Below are 17,219 nucleotides of genomic sequence, written 5' to 3'. Positions count from 1 at the left end.
GTGGTGGTGGTATTGATGTGCAGGACTACGGTTTTGGTGTGGTTGATGGTGACCTTGCTCTCCGTAGTCCATGCCTGTAGCCTGTCCAGGTGCATTGTAGCGATGAGTAGTGTGGTGAGGTGTTGTCCACTGAAGCCCCCAAAATGCAGTCATCGACGTACTTTCACCTGTGAGTAGTGTCCGATAGAGCATCGTTGATCAGGATGAGGAAGCACAGTGGTCCCATCTTGGTGTGTGTGTGTGTGTGATAATAATAATAAACGGTTTATTAATAGAGTTGCAGCCGGTGGCTGAAAATAAACAGACTTACATTTGATTTAGACATAATGATATAATATGCGTTGAATACATTTACAGGGCTGTACAGTACATAAATCAGGAGTTGTTTATTATTTTAACAATAGATGGGATGGTGCTATTCTTATATCTATCGGTACGGGCTCTTATGGGCTGAATTTTGTTGTAGTGGCGGACTGCGCAAGGTGGGTGGGGGGCTGCTGGTGGCAGGTGGCGATGACGAGGGTGGTGCAGTAGTCCACTGCCAAACCTTGCTAGTGCTTGGTGGTGGAGGCCACTGAGGGATGGCATTTCTAGGGTGGAGAGAGCGTTGAAGTAGCCGGAGTAATCTGCGCCGAGCATGATTCTGCAGGCCCTTTTCTGTACCTTCTCTAGCCGACATTGTTGGGTGGAGTTTGTAGATGTATGAGACGAATATGCTGTAATATGTAACTGTACTATTTACCATTATTGATTCAGGTCTCTGTATTATATGTTATAATCATACTCCCTTTTGTCACCGAATGTTAGTTCATGTTTTAGGCACATGCGCGCTGTACGCGTATGCGCAGAGAGAGATACCCGGAGAGATTCCAAGACAGGATGCTGTTCCCCCTGTCTTAACTCCTTTTGTGTGTTTGTCCCAGAAATAGAACTTACAAACTTGACACCAGTGTGTTTCCTTCACCCCTGATTGGAAGTATCACCTGAGTCTCCCACATGGCGCAGTGTTTAGCTGGGACATCACATTATTCAGAATTCGAGTGGACACAGAATCTCTCTCGGAGCCGCCATCTTGTCAACTCCTCCTGTCGAGTGAATCTCGGTGCGTACCTCACAAGATATTCCTGGATTTACAGTGCAGTGTTGTGAAGTGCTTTTTCAGTGTTGTGTGTGCCCTTTAGTGTCTTTAAAGTGTTTCCCTGTGTTCCTGCACTTTTTACAAAAGAGGGAAGCCTATTTAAGACCTATGGGAGAGCTCAAGTTTTGACATTCTTCCCCGCTCACGTCTCGGATGGCACTGGCGAGAGGAGTTGCTGTAACTGCCAGCCACCCGCTCTCTGGCCAGCCTGCTCGAGTACACGCACGAACGAACGCACACACACACACTCACAGACGCTCGCAGTTATCTTCCATTTAAAGACAATAGCTTTTCTGCTCACTTATTAATTACAGTAATTGTGAGAGAAATAAACCAGGCCATATGGAAGATCAGGAATTTATTGGGTTTTCTTCAGATACCCAACAAGCCCAACTTCAGACGGATGTCGGGGCAGTAAGTGGACTCCAAGTGGTTCAAGCGGCCCCACCCACCCTTAGCCCCCACTACACACGTCCGCAATCTGCCACAGGTGTCGACTTCCTTCATTTAATTCAGTTTTTGGAAGAAAACCGTCGACAAGACGACATCAGGAGGAGACAGGAAGACGATGAACGAAGACGTGAAGAGGATCACAGGCGTCAACAAGAAAATGCAGCGACTACACCTGCCTCTTCGTCCACAGGTGCGCCTGCAGGGTCCTCTCCAACTCCTTTGCCCCCCCCCCCCAACAGAAAGCACTCGCTCAGAGTCCACCGCCACTCCAAGCTGATGCCTCGTTCCAGGTATTCCGTGAATGGCGTCGGAGGTGGGACGATTATTCAATGATGGTCGATTTATCGAGGTTGCCTAGGGAGAAACAGCTGATCCAGATGAGGATGTGTCTCACCCTAGAGGCGCAACGTATCCTGGAGCACACCCTGCAAATTCTCCACAGCACAGACAAGACTGTGAAGGACGTCTTGGATGCTTTACAGACGCATATCAAGGGTCTCTGCAACGAAGCTCTGCGTAGGAGAGAACTTCTCAGTTGTAAGCAGCTGGAGGGTGAGTCATTTGCCGATTTTTACGTACGACTCAGACGCATCGCTGAGGAGGTTGACGTTTGTCCTGGGAACTCGTCGACTTGTGAGGAAACACAGCTGAAGATGATTATCCTCATGGGCGTGCGGGACGAAGAGCTTATTCAGAAGCTTATCTCCCTCGACACTGCCTCTTCTCTACAGGATGTTGTCACCACCTGCCGCTCTTACGAAGCCACCAGAAGTGCAACTTCTGCCATTCGTGCTCCATCTAACCAGCTGTGTGCCATCTCCGCATATAAGAAGAACAAAGGACGTGACTTCAGCTTCACATCCGACTTCAGCTTCACATCCGACTTCAGCTTCACATCCGACTTCAGCTTCACATCCGACTTCAGCTTCTCATCAATCTTCAGCATCACTTCAGACTTCGACGCCAGGTCATTCCTGCCAGTATTGTGCTCGTCGGCATGGTTCTGAATGCCCTGCCGCTGACAGCACCTGCAATAACTGTGGCCGTCGTGGTCATTGGGCTAGGACACTGAAGTGCCCTGCCAACAACGTTCAGTGCCGCTCCTGTAGCCGCATTGGACACTATGACAAATGCTGTCAGTCACAGAAGAAGAATAATACTACTTGCAAGTCTCAGGCGGCGAAGAACAAGCGCTGTCGTTGCGTGGGATCCTCTTCTTCCCCTGTCAGCAAGACACCTCAGCCCATCTGTGTTCACCTGTCATACGGCGACGTTACATCCCGTATCCAGATGCTTCCTGACACAGGTGCGGACGTCACAGTCATCGGCACAAGACACCTCGACATTCTGGGATCCCTAGGAGCAGCTTGCAACCACCGTCAACTTCTACAACGCTCACCGCAGACGGTTCTACAATGGCACCTGCTCTGGGTACATTTCAGGCTACCCTCACCCTAGGTAAGCAGTCATGTTCTGCCAGGATTCAGGTCCACAAAGGTGTTCAGATGCCACTACTGTCTTATGGCCACTGTCAAGAGTTGGCCATAATATCTCCAGACTTCCCTAAGCCAATTCTGGAAATAAAACATGTCAACAACGACAACCCTACGAGGCCCTTTGAGTCCGTCTCTGCGGATTTCTTCGTTGTGGCGGGAAAGTCCTTTCTCGTCATCGCCGACCGGCTCTCAGGTTGGCCTGTTGTCGTTCCCTGCGGAGGCAACACTACTGCCTCTCATTCAGTACGTATGTTCTGTCGCTACTTCCGGGAAGTTGGTGTCCCTCTCCGCCTGAGGACTGACGGCGGGTCCCAGTTCACCAGCAACGACTTCCGGGACTGCATGGAGCGATGGGGAGTTTATCATGTGGTGTCCTCGCCATATTATCCCCAGTCCAATGGACATGCCGAGGCTGCCGTAAAGTCCGTCAAGCATCTTATCCTCAAGACGGCACCCTCAGGCAACATTGACTGTGAGAAGTTTGACCGGGGTTTATTGGAATTGCGGAATACCCCCAACTTCACAGGTCGCTCCCCAGCACAGATGTTATACGGCCACCCACTACGGTCATGTGTCCCTGCCCATCCTGAGTCCTTCTCGAGGGAGTGGCAGGCCAAGACCGAGGACTGCAATCGTCGTGCAGCAGCCCGTGCTGACCAGGTAAAGGCACAGTACGATCAGCACGCCCGACCCCTTCCCAGGTTGAGTATTGGGCAAACAGTTCGGATTCAAGACCCGACGTCTCACCGCTGGGACAAGGTCGGGGTTGTCATGGGCTGCGGCAAGACCAGGGACTACGAGGTCCGTCTCCCTAGTGGTCGGGTATGGTGGCGGAATCGCCGCTTCCTTCGTTCAGTACCGTCCCCTAGTGGTGAACCCCTCCCCCACATCCCTGTGAACCCTTGCTTGGACGAGAAAAGTAAGTCCTCATTCAGTGACCCCCCAGTTTTCCCACGTCACTCTCAAAGGCTCCTGGAAAAAGAGTCCTCTCGAGATTGCACTACGAGCGTGAGGGGGAGGGAGGTGTAGATATATGAGACGAATATGCTGTAATATGTAACTCTGTACTATTTACCATTATTGATTCAGGTCTCTGTATTATATGTTATAATCATACTCCCTTTTGTCACTGAATGTTAGTTCATGTTTTAGGCACATGCGCGCTGTACGCGCATGCGCAGAGAGAGATACCCAGAGAGATTCCAAGACAGGACGCTGTTCCCCCTGTCTTAACTCCTTTTGTGTGTTTGTCCCAGAAATAGAACTTACGAACTTGACACCAGTGTGTTTCCTTCACCCCTGATTGGAAGTATCACCTGGGTCTCCCACAGAGTTGAGAGAAGACGACCATGCTGGTGACACATACGTTAGTTTGGGGAGAATAAAGGCGTTGTAGATGGTCCTCAGCTCTGGCGTGGGTGTCCCAAGTGACCTAAGTCGCCGTAGCATGTAGAGACGGTACGAGGCTGCCTTGATTGTGATATTTACATGGGCCTAACAGTCCAGTTTGTTATCTATAGTAACACCCTTGTGTGTGTGTGTGTGTGGTGAAATGCATCTAGTGTGGCAGCATTATGTTAGTGTTTAGGTGCAAGCACTGCTTGCTCCCTCTCGCTTTCAGCTACTGTCGCTGGCTAGCCCTCATGACGAACAGGGAAGCAACTTGCTCAAGTCTTTCCTTGCCAGTACACAGCCTCTTCGCCATCAAGACTCCTGCTGTGCCTCCCCGAGGCAACACACGGTAACTGGGTGCCTTGTGAGCCCAGGCTAGACCAGCAGGACATCTCGGAGTAGCAGTGGGTCCCAGAGGGATGGCGCATAGGCTCACTGGCATGTGAACACATCCTGGCGCCTACCAACCACCGCCTGCTACCTTGCAGATTAACCTTGGCAGGTATAAGGCTACGGGAGTAAACCCCGAAAGAAAAAAATCTGCAGTGGAGCCCCACATCAGGCAGACATGCTTACAGAGCTCCAACAAGACCCCAACGGCGATGTAGGCGGAAAATGTGACCACCATGGACAACCCAACGACTACACCAGCAGACGAAGGCAATGCCTGACGGACAGACAGGCTACTAAGGTGAAACGCAACAAACCGGGCTATCGGCAGTCCATTGCAACTCTCCCTCACCCCAGTTGATGCAACACTTGCACCAATGGAGCAGGAAAAGGGAGAGCCAAGATGTGTGGTTGCAGCCTGTGCCTCTGCCTCACCACAAAAATCAACTCAAGCGCAGCCATCATCCAGTTCATCATACCTCTCATTATCATCAAAACCCCTATATCCCCAAAAGTCCTATGGCAGTGGATGAGTGGCAATGGGGACAGGCAGAGATGACTGCTGGGAGTCTATAGCCACAACTCTTCACATGGGCGGCACAGATAAGATGGGCTTATAAACAAACCAACAGCAAAAACTGCATATCCCAGTGCCAAAAGGGGTACTCTCAATACTGTTTTGATAAAAACCTACAGAGAGACCCTAAGCCAGATCAAGAGAATACACCAGGACTGATTGATGAAAATGACCCAGCATTCAAAGTACTCATCAATGGTAAACCTGCTGCTTTTACTGACTAGCAGAACAACCCTCAGTCTCGAACCAAAGTTGATACCTTCTGCAAGAAGAAAGTGGTAGCCCAGGGGGAACTTCGCATTCTAAAGAATGACTGGCTTAAAAATATAGCATGTGAAATACAAAAACATACAGATCAGCACAAGATGTGCAAATTTTTCAATTCCAATAAAACATTTTATGGGACAACAACTTGTGGCACATCCCCCCCTCCGCTCATCCGATGGTAACTCCATAAATAAAGACGATGAAGGCCTCCCTCAGCACTGGAAAGAGTACTACCATTTACTGCTCAACCGAAACACTGATGTGGATGTCCTGACTACCCAGCAGGTCCCTCAGCATCCAGAGCTGTTCCACCTCAGCTATCTTCCATCCCTGGATGAGGTAGTTACTGCCATCAAACAGATGAAAAATAACAAAGCCTCAGGCCCTGATGGAATCCCAGCCGAGATGTATAAAGCAGGAGGACCTGTGCTTACCAGCCGTTTCCACTCTCTCCTGGAGAATATATGGGAAAAGGAGGAAATCCCCAATCTCTTAAAGATGCCTCCATTGTTAATATTTATAAGAACAAGGGGGACAGGTCAGACTGTGGCAACTACCTTGGGATCTCGCTGCTCTCCGTAGCTGGCACGATTATCGCCAGAGTCCACCTAAACAGACTACTTATTGAGGCGGAAAACTTCCTCCCCGAATCTCAATGTGGCTTTAGTTTAGACCATCATGTAGCACCACTGACATGAGCTTTACTACCTGCCAGATACAGGCAAAGTGCAGAGAACAACGGCATGACTTGTACATGGCTTTAATCAACGTAACCAAGGCCTTCGACTTGGTCAACAGGGATGCCCTCTGGTGGACCCTCAGCTGTTTTGGCTGACAACCAAATTTCATCGCCATTGTGAGGCACCTGTACAATGGCATGAACAGCAGTGTCCTACACAATGACACCCAGTCCGAATTCTTCCGCATCCCAACAGGGGTTAAACAAGGGTGTGTACTGGCACCAACTCTCTTTTCCATCTACTTGGCTGCCTTCCTTACTTGTGCCAGTGACAATTTAGCCAGCGGGGTGGACATCGAGTACCGGGTGAAGGGTCCTTTCAACATAAGACGACTCCAGGCAAGAACAAAGGTGTCGGCAGCTTCCATTATTGAACTTCAGTATGCAGACGACCTCACCCTTGTTGTTCACAATGAACACGACGTACAGGAGATCCTAAACACCTACGCAGAGCATATGCACACTTCGGCATTGAGGTGAATGTGCCTAAGACTCAGATTCTCTTTCAACCTGCCCCAGGTTCAGCCACACCTCCACCATCAGCTTAACGGTACTACACTCTCTAATGTTACCCACTTTCAGTATCTCAGCTCTCACCTGTCCACCACCACAGACATCAATGAAGAGATACAGCACCGGATCAGATGTACATCTCAAGCCTTTGGCGGACTCCGAAACCTTGTCTTCAGCTGTAGGGAGCTGAAATTATCTACAAAGTTACACGTACAGTATATTGAGCAGTGGTCCTCCCCACCCTGCTATATGGCAGTGAGACTTTGGGTAACATATAGGAGGCACCTCAAAGCACTTCAAAACTTTCACCAACGTAGGCTACGTTCCATCCTCCGAATTAGCTGGGAAGACAGCAGAACAAATGCCAGTATTCTTGCTGACACCAACTGTAGAAGCATCGAGGCTACCATTGTCCATGAACAACTATGTTGGACTGGTCATGTTACCTGCATGGACGACAGTAGACTGCTAAAGCAGCTACTATACAGCCACCTAACGAAAAGTAAAGGTAACGGTGGCGGGCAAATGAAAAGGTACAGTAGAACGTCGATATAACACGACATCCTTGACCACCGACGGGTCAAGACGGGTCAGACGCACCTGGCGCTGCTCAGCAGCAGCCACGTCAACTATTATGTTAGCCCATACCAACTCCCTCCCCTGAACCCTCCTCCCCACCGGAATATCAACAAGTTCTCGCCAGAAGTTACTATTTCATTTGGGAAAGGAATGGAACCAGTGTTGAATAGGGGTGAACAGTGCTTAAGTCAGTGAAAAACAACTCGGCAGTTACAGTTGAGTCTTATCCAAGCTAACCTTTACACAGTGAGGTCCCAGGAAGCCAGTGATAATTCCCCTGAGACTCCACGATAGAGAGGCCTGGGACCACACCTCAAACCACGTGGTGTCCCCATGATGCTACGACACCACGTAATGAATGAGTTGCTACAGCATCGTGTGAAGCTCCTCATAACACCATCTATGAGGGAATTACTACACCACGTGATGCCCCTCATAACACCATCTGTGAGGGAATTACTATGCCATGTGATGCCCCTCATAACACCATCTGTGAGGGAATTATTACACCACATCAGGCCCCTCATACACCATCTGTGAGGGAATTACTACATCATCAGGCCCCTCATACACCATCTGTGAGGGAACTACTACATTAGGGTGTGTCATACGGAGCCGATTTTTTTTTTTTTGAGTTTGAAAAATCGGCCCATGGTATTAATGATGTAGTTCTATGTGCAGAATCATGTGATATCTTCAGATTTGAAAAGTTTTCATTTTTTGCTAGGTAAATTTTAACTTGAAATCTTATGAAAATTCAGTATTCCCACCCTTTTACCAACACCACTAAATAGCTTATATAAGGTAAAGTAAATGGATCAGGTTAATTTATTAGGATGAAAATGATCCAGAATAGTGAAACAAATGATCTTGACACATTTATTAAATTTAATATTCCTTTAGAAAACAAAATCATCAAATACAAAAACCGGTTTTACTACTGCGACCCGGTGTTGCTGCACACCATAGAGAACATGTCTTTCTTGCTTCTGTTTCTACTCATCACCTCCCTGCTGACCACCTGAGCTCGGATGTAGCCTTCCCTCCTCTCCTGGCTGTACACGTGACTGCTGGCCTCGCTCACTTGCTGTACACAACGCTCTATACTCTGGGTGTGCGAGGGCCAGGCAGGAACATGCATGGGGTTGTCCAGGAAAGCTCTGACTTGAACATTGGTGAGGCTGCAGGTAAGAGGGGGCTCACTGCCAGCCTGGATGTTATCCAGATCTATGAGATCAGTGAGGGTCTTGGCACCTAAATTGACTTCAGAAGTCTTCCTGACCCTGAAGGAATCGTCACCAACTGATTCGTCATGCCCAGATCCTCTCATAAGTCTCATATCCAAGATCTTTTTGACTGCCACTCTTCTCTCCTCCTCATCCTTACTGCAGAGCATTGTCTGCAGAACTGCCTCGGGATGAGCATACCAGGAAGATCTCCTCACAGTCTGCTCCACAATCTGAACAACCTTCCTTGGCTGACTCTCAGGAGCTCAAGCTGGAAGAGAACATGCCTCGGACCTTCGGAGAACGATGACTTGACCTTGGTGTTGAACCAATTTGGCAAGTAGACACTCACGATGAATTGGACAATAAGTCTCAGGTTGTGAAGCTGGTTCCCTTTCAGTTTATGATGAGCGACCCAAATTCTGCAGAACCTGAGAGCCGTTGTGAGCCACCTAGAATGTGAGACTGGACCTATCTGCAGGTAAGCAAGTCTATCAGGCATGTCCCCAGTTTTGATGGCACTGCAAATCATGTAACCATAGTACTGGTCAGTACTCAAGTCGTCAATGACAGTATGTACAAGCTCAACGAGTGGAGGGCCAACTGTGATTTTTTCAAAGCTCGGATTTATTTCTAACTCAGTGGCAGAGTCCAGCATCTTGCCAAGAGGACCAGACCATCTGTTGTTTGAAAGAGTCTTGCCATCCAGCTCCTGGATCAGATGTCTGAGTGGCAACTCGTTGGTGTGGAGGTCACAAACAATCCAGACCAGCTTCCTCCCAATCTTCCGCTCTATCCACTGTATGACCCCCCCTTGCCACCCTGTGTTCGTGTTGGTGCTGTCCCCTCCAATGGCCTGCAGGGTCTGGTCTACGTTCCTCTCTCTGAGCCAGTTCACAATGTTATCTGCCACTATCTCAGCTGGTTTCCTGATGTCATCTTTCTCTGGAGTGAAATGCCACAAATACTTCCCTCCTGGTTCACTGCAGCAGGAGTAGTGTTCCTCCTTCACCATGGCAGGGAACAACTTGTCAGAATCTCCAACTTTCATGAACACTTTAGTGTCATCCCTTCTCCCATCAAAGAACAAACAATTGATTCCATTTTCTCTTATCCCCTTATCAAACTCCTCTTCTAGGTTACTGACAAGTTTCTCCTGAGCTCTCCTTACTTTGTTATGATCTATCACCAGGTGAACATCATCAGGTGTTATCAAACCACCGTCAACCCAGGCAGCTGTTGCTATCTCTGCAGTTTCTCTGAGACCAGTGTGGTGTCGCATGCTGGCCAGAGCTATGCTCGGGATATCTTTCCTATTTCGAATCTTATGCCTGGAAGGTTTGGGATCATTATTTTCTGGGTTAGGGACAAAGTCACCATTCTCCTGGTCAGCACTCGGATCAGCCATGGGGAAGTCATTAAACTCTGAATCAGCTTGACTCCAATCATCGGCCTTTTTTACCTCACCCTGGGCCTTCTCAAGTCTCTTTTCCTCGGCAACTCTTCTCCTCTTCTGTCTCTCTGTGGCAGCCTCCTGTCTCTTGGACTCCGGAATATCTTGGCTAGAAATCATGAGAGCCCCTATACTGCCAGTCTTCTCTCTCTGTGCTTTGACAAATGCCAGTTCGATCACAGGAATCTTCAGCTCACGCTTGCAAATACAGGAGATGTGGGCCTCGGATTTACAGTCACGATCGCATCCAAACTCAGGACAGAGAACAATTGGGCACTTGCAAGTAATTATGTCAAATAACTGGTCCAGTTGCTTAGGCTGTCCTTAACTGCAAGTTTTCCTCTCCCAAGAGAGATATCTCTTGCCTTTTTTCCCAACTGGCTAGCAGTCTCTCACTAATCTTCTTCTGACTTGTTATGACTGGAGGCTTGAACTGAGCGTTAGCCAGAGTGTACTGTGCCAAGACAGCTTTGGTCATATCACTGGCAATGTCTTTGTTTGTGTAAGTTCTTTGGTTCTTTTCACTGATTTGCCTGATTAAAACACCGTATCTCAAAGCATCTCTCAATGTAGGCAACTCCGACTTCAGGAGCTCTCTCCTAGACCCAAGATAGTGACTGAGATGGCTGGATTTTTGGTTCCTCGTCCTGACACAAGCAGCCATCGCAAATATTATCAACTTATAAATGCATCAGAATCTGAAACAGAAAAAAATATTGTTAGTTGGGGTGTTAAAGAATGAAGTCAGAAAGCAATGTTCACTATTTAATTGGAATGCACTAATGCAGCTGTAAGTTAGATTTTCGATAAATTTCACGCTAAAATTTACCTAGCAAAAGGTTGCAAAATATTGAAACTGAAATTATTTTCTGTTTATATACACTAAAATCTACCAAAAAAGTGATGGGCCATTAGTTTTAGCTGATCTTCCCTCCTATGACACACCCTACTACTACATCATCAGGGCCCTAGTAACACCATCTGTGAGGGAATTACTACACCACGTCAAGCCCCTCATAACACCACCTGTGAGGGAACTAGTACTCCACGTGATGCCCATCATAACGCCATCTGTGAGGGAGTTACCACACTACGTGTCTGCTGTTCAACACCTCAGCTCACATGATCTAAGTGTGTAAACATTAATCTGTGTGTTCACTGTATGTTCCTTCACCTTTCTCTAATGAAGGCTTTTGTTATACCACCAATGTATGTAATAAGTCATTTATGTCCGATGTATATTTTCAGCCTTCGGGCTGCAAACTTTTTCAATAAACCGTTTATTATTATTATAATTATTATTATTAGATATGTTCCAAGAGAGGTCGCTTTAAACCAAATTCGCACTAAATCAACGTGTTGCTTCAATGAATAATTTAGTTTGGTACTTGAGAGAAACACAAATTACTAAAACAGCTGAGAGTCTACCCAGATGCACCTCAGCCCATCTCCTAGAATAAACAAAACATTGTTTTTTGAAGTATAATGGTATAACAAACACTCATAAATCAACACAGCTAAAATTATGGGACGTGAAATACAGGTTGACAATCCCTTATCCGAAATCCTTGGGGCCAGACATATTTCGGTTTTCGGAATGGTTAGGTTGCTAGGTTAGGTTAGTTTCAGTTCAGTTCAGTTAGGTTTGGCATAAATGAAGTTGTGGGATAAATATAGTCCATAAATACTCTAGTACAGTTTATTTGTAAGGAAAACATTCAGTAAAACTTCAAACAGATACAGTAAAGGTACATTACAGCTGGCTTGTTTATCATGAAGAAGACACATCAGTGTTGTCATCATCAAGTAGGAGTCGGACATCTGAAGATGGGCCAGGAACAGGACTCTCAAGTGATGACTCACACTAGGACAGATGGCCTTTTTAAAGGCTTCTTCCAGTGTCATTTGTTTTATTAACAGTGGTTTCTGTCTAAGCAGTCTCTCTTTAATTGAATAAACTGCCATAATATCGTGCTCACTGATAAATGCACGTTGTTCAAGGGCAGTAATTAACTGATCACAGGTTTTCACCACATCGTCTATGGAGACTTTTTCACCTGTGTTCACAATTTCATCATCATCATCATCATCACTACTATCCTCATGCTTATCTTTATTTAGCACCATTTCAGCTATTTCCCCATCACTCAATGAATGCACAACAGGTGCATCATTGTCAATGTTCAGGACTTCTTCAATGTCGGCTTCCTCCAACTTATTTACACTTTCGGAAGATAAAGCTTTGGCGTAAGTAAGGAGGTTTGCTATCATCATCTTCTCTTTAGTGACACAAAATCCTTCAAAGTCTTCATCTGCATCTTCATTTACTTCAAACATCGTTGTAGGCCAAAGTTTGTGCCAAGCATTTGTTAATGTTGGTTTATCAACAGCGTTCCAAGCATTAGGAACTGAATAAATGGCATCCTTAACATTGAACTCTTTTGTGAAGCTTTAGATTCCTACGCCTCTGTTGACTGCATCAAGCATACAGTTCAAAAAAACATCTTTATATTTGCTCTTCATGGAGCGTAAAATTCCTTGGTCACAAGGCTGTATTAAAGACGTCACATTGGGGGAAAGTAAATGCCAAAAACATTACTTTTAACAAGAAGTTCAGCAGGGAGATGTGCGGAGCAATTGTCAAGGAACAAAAGAATTTTACAGTTTGCATTCCAGTCCAGCTTCCCTGCAATGAGCTTGTGCTGCTGGTACAAAGTGGTTATTGAACCAGTCAGAAAATATTTCTCTGGTTACCCATGCTTTCTTGTTGGCATAATAATGCACAGGTAAATTGTGTACACCTTTCAGACATGTTGGTCGTCGACTTTTTCCAATCACTGCTAACTTTAACTTGTGTGTGCCTGCAGCATTGGCACACCCAAGAACAGTCAACCTGTCCTTAGCATCCTTAACACCTATTGGTGCTCTCTCATCAGCCGTTGTTAACGTTTTTCTAGGAACCTAGCGCCAGTACAGAGCTGTTTCATCAGCATTGTAAATTTGTTCAGGGCTAAGGTTTTCATCAGATATAATTTTGGCAAATTCATCAATGTAATGTTCAGCTGCTTCATGATCAGCAGAAGCTTTTTCACCTCAGATATTTAATTCCATGACTCTTCTTAAATTTCTGCAGCCAACCTTCTGAAAATTAACACTCACCATGAATGTTCAGTTCTTCATGGTATATTTGAGCTTGTTTCATGACCATCAAACCAGTCAGTGGCATACGTTCACTTCTTCGTTGTCGAATCCACTCAATCAGCACGCAGTCAAGATCTTCATTTTTTAGCCCTATGCAATGTTTTTCTGTTTTTCATTATTTTTAGGTCATCACTGTCAGCGTAAAACTTCAACAACTTGTCATTCTGTTTCTTTAAGTCATATACGGTGGTAGTTCCCACACCATATTTTTCAGTAAGATGCCGCACAGGTACACCACGATCAAGCTTCTGTAACAACTCCACTTTCTGTGCTATCGATAATGAAAGACGCTTCCTTTTCTTCTCACTATTACCCATAGGGGTATCTGAAGCTCTTTTTGGCATTTTCAGTGAAATTAAACAAAATTACATAAAAATATAAGGGCAGCAGATGCAAATGTGTGACTAGTAGCAACACTGAGACACAAGTGACACCTCACTCACACCCGCTGCCCGGCGTGGGTCAAGCGCCCGGTAGCGTCAGGTCCAAGTCATGTTCGATTTCACACAGTGATGCAACACGAAAAAACTTTCGGTTTTCAGAGCTTTTCGGTTTTTGGAATGCCGGATAAAGGATTGTCAACCTGTAGTTTGTTTACTAGCGATCAGCTGATGGGAAGATTGAGGGAGGAGGGGGGGAGTTAGATGATATGTTTGCCAGTTGATGCCAAGGTCTAGTGCTTATTTATTTATCTGTCCTTAAGAGTGATTTTAAGTTTTTCTCTTATAAAATGTCATTGAACTGACATGGGAGAATATAATCAACATTGCTGGAATTCTTATAAGATAGTGATTAGCTTCTAGTGCTTATTTATTTATCTGTCCTTAAGAGTGATTTTAAGTTTTTCTCTTATAAAATGTCATTGAACTGACATGGGAGAATATAATCAACATTGCTGGAATTCTTATAAGATAGTGATTAGCTTGAATATATACATGCTATAGTTCACATTAGACATACAAATTTTAGTTCTAATTTTTATTACAAAGGGCTAAAATTTTTATCTCTTGTGCAAAATATATGCCGTTTATATTCAAATTATTCGCTGTCTTGCAAGGATTCTATCAATGCGAATTATATTCTCCTAACTTTAGTCTGTGATATTATATAAGATAAAAACTTAAAGCCTATAACCACCAAACCCTGGCTGGGAAGATAGGTGGGGGGTGAGGGGTGACAGTGACACGTTTGACAGTTGGGGCTGAAGGTCTAGTGAAGTATTTATTTGTTTATTTATGTCCTTTAGATTGAGTTCTTGTTTTTTGTTTATAAAATGTCACAGAAGTGACCGGGGAGAATATAATTTACATTGATGGAATTCTTATAAGATAGTGGTTAATTTAAATATAATCATGCTATAGTTTGCACCAAACAAAAATTTTAGTAATCATTTAGTACATTATTTTGAGTACATGTACAAACGTACAGCTTTGCCCTTAGGACAGTGTAGCGTGCTCATAGAAACATTAGGCGTGAATTATAAAATATGATGCGCCAGATTGACTTGCCCAAAATAGGAAATATTCGATTTAAATTAAAACGTTGTCCTTAATTGTGGGTGTCGCTTTAAAAAATTATAGAGGGTATAGATAGGAGGTGGTAAGTAGAGGAGAGAGGGGTAGAGGCAAGGTGTGGTAAGGGGAGGGAGGGTTGATATAGTCACCCCCTTACAGACAGGGCGACCCAAGACGGGACCTGGAGGGCAGAAAAAATAAATAAAAAAATAGAGGAGAATAAGATTATACACCTACCTATTCAAAATGCCAGTCTTGGCATCTAGGGCAACAATTTCCATCTCATAATATTGGCTAAAGATGGAAAGTTCAATTGCTCCACCCCATGATGTATCCTTCAAGATCCATTCACAGTATTTAGTGTTGGACTGTTCCAATACTGCCTCATCATAACGTTCAGGGTGACTTTTAACCATAGTAGCCACAAGCTGGCGCATTTCTCGCACTTGTTTTCCTTCTATTTTTTCACCACCTGAAAAAAGTAAATAAATACTGATAAACAAAATAGGGCATTTCTTCTCATATATCTAAACAGTAAACCCTTGCCCAACGCAGGGGTTAGGTTCCTCGAAAACGGTGCCTTGGGCAAAATCGAGTTGGGCAAACTTGGCATCTTATGGGAAAAATGGGGTGGTGGGATCATGGCCGCATATATCTTTATCACGTGAAATGAATACCTTTTGAACATTTCCATAATGCATAAATATGATAATAATAAAACTAACATACTATTAACAATAAAAAATATTAATAATAAGCAGTATAAAACCATATTACTCGGGACCTGACCGGTGCCGGACCATGGAAATTGCCGGACCATGGAAATTCATCCTTTTCCTGGATAGATAGTGACTTGTGCTTATGCTTGGAAGCACTAGCACCACTTTCTCTGCATCATGGTCTCTTTGAAGACATATTGAAGGGTTAAATGTCGTATAGTAGCTTCTCAAATTTCGCGAGTTTTTAATTCAACGTATTTTATTGGAACACACAAAAAAATAAATAAATAAAAATTTTGACGGCGGAAACTGGAATTTCGACGGGTTTGAACGGCCCGCCAACGTGCAGACGACGTGCATAATTGTGTAAACAGCGTCATTTCTCTTATGTACAAAAGATTCATTATTGTTTATTACTGAATGTCTTTTTTATTGAATTAATGTTTATGTGTGGAAAATGAGCAATACAATTCATTAATAATACGTAGAATATTAAAACACACGAAGAAATGACACAGCATTGTTTTTGTTGATTACAAAACCAGTGACTGACTGGTTCTACATATAAAACTGAAGAAAATAAGACCTTGGTTGTAGGTGTAGTAAAATTAATATGGTTGTTTTAAGTAATGTTATTTAATGTTAATAAATGGAACAATAGAAGTAGCTAACGATAATGGTAAAGAAAAAAGGGAGATCGCGTATGTAAGTGCGCACACGTGAAAACATATTGTCATTACTTTACATAAGAATATGAAAGCAACACTTATTTACTGTTCATATATATTTTAATTAATGTTTCTGAATTTGTTTTTATTGAATTAATGTTCGTGTGTGCAAAATTAACAATACAATTTATTAATAACGAGGAGACGAGACGGCTGCCGGCATTGTTTATGTTAAAGCTTACAAAACCACTGACTGATTGGTTCTACATATAAAACTGAAGAAAATAAGACCCTGATTGTAGCTGTACAGTAGTAAAATTAATGTAAAAAAATTAATATGGTTGTTTGAAGTACCTGTAATGTTATTTAATGTTAATAAATGGAACAATATAAGTAGCTAACCATTAATGGTAAAAAAAAAAAAGTGAGACTGCGCGTATGTAAGTGTGCACACGTGAAAACATATCGTCATTACTCTACATAAGAAGATGAAAGCAACACTTATTTACTGCTCATATATTGAAGGGAAATGTTGCACTCTGTATAGAGCACAGAGAGAGAGAGAGAGAGAGAGAGAGAGAGAGAGAGAGAGAGAGAGAGAGAGAGAGAGAGAGAGAGAGAGAGAGAGAGAGAGAGAGAGAGAGAGAGAGAGAGAGAGAGAGAGAGAGAGAGAGAGAGAGAGAGAGAGAGAGAGAGAGAGAGAGAGAGAGAGAGAGAGAGAGAGAGAGAGAGAGAGAGAGAGAGAGAGAGAGAGAGAGAGAGAGAGAGAGAGAGAGAGAGAGAGAGAGAGAGAGAGAGAGAGAGAGAGAGAGAGAGAGAGAGAGAGAGAGAGAGAGAGAGAGAGAGAGAGAGAGAGAGAGAGAGAGAGAGAGAGAGAGAGAGAGAGAGAGAGAG

General features: G+C 44.5%; 1 protein-coding gene across 1 annotated transcript in view; it reads right to left on the bottom strand.

Moving 5' to 3' along the window:
- Positions 1 to 15,442, bottom strand: part of LOC121871880 (ubiquitin thioesterase OTU1-like) — a 56,543-nt gene extending 41,101 nt beyond the window's left edge. Inside the window, 1 exon segment of the mRNA XM_042374462.1 lies at positions 15,176 to 15,442. Within this exon segment, the coding sequence (XP_042230396.1) occupies positions 15,176 to 15,375 (200 nt within the window). The 5' untranslated portion in view covers positions 15,376 to 15,442.
- Positions 15,443 to 17,219: the final 1,777 nt, after the last annotated feature.

Source organism: Homarus americanus, unplaced genomic scaffold (genome assembly GCF_018991925.1).
Source record: "Homarus americanus isolate GMGI-L3 unplaced genomic scaffold, GMGI_Hamer_2.0 scaffold39675, whole genome shotgun sequence".
NCBI classification, from domain to species: Eukaryota; Metazoa; Arthropoda; class Malacostraca; order Decapoda; family Nephropidae; genus Homarus; species Homarus americanus.
Note: the sequence above shows the minus strand (reverse complement) of the source record. Positions and strands in the feature narration are given on the sequence as shown.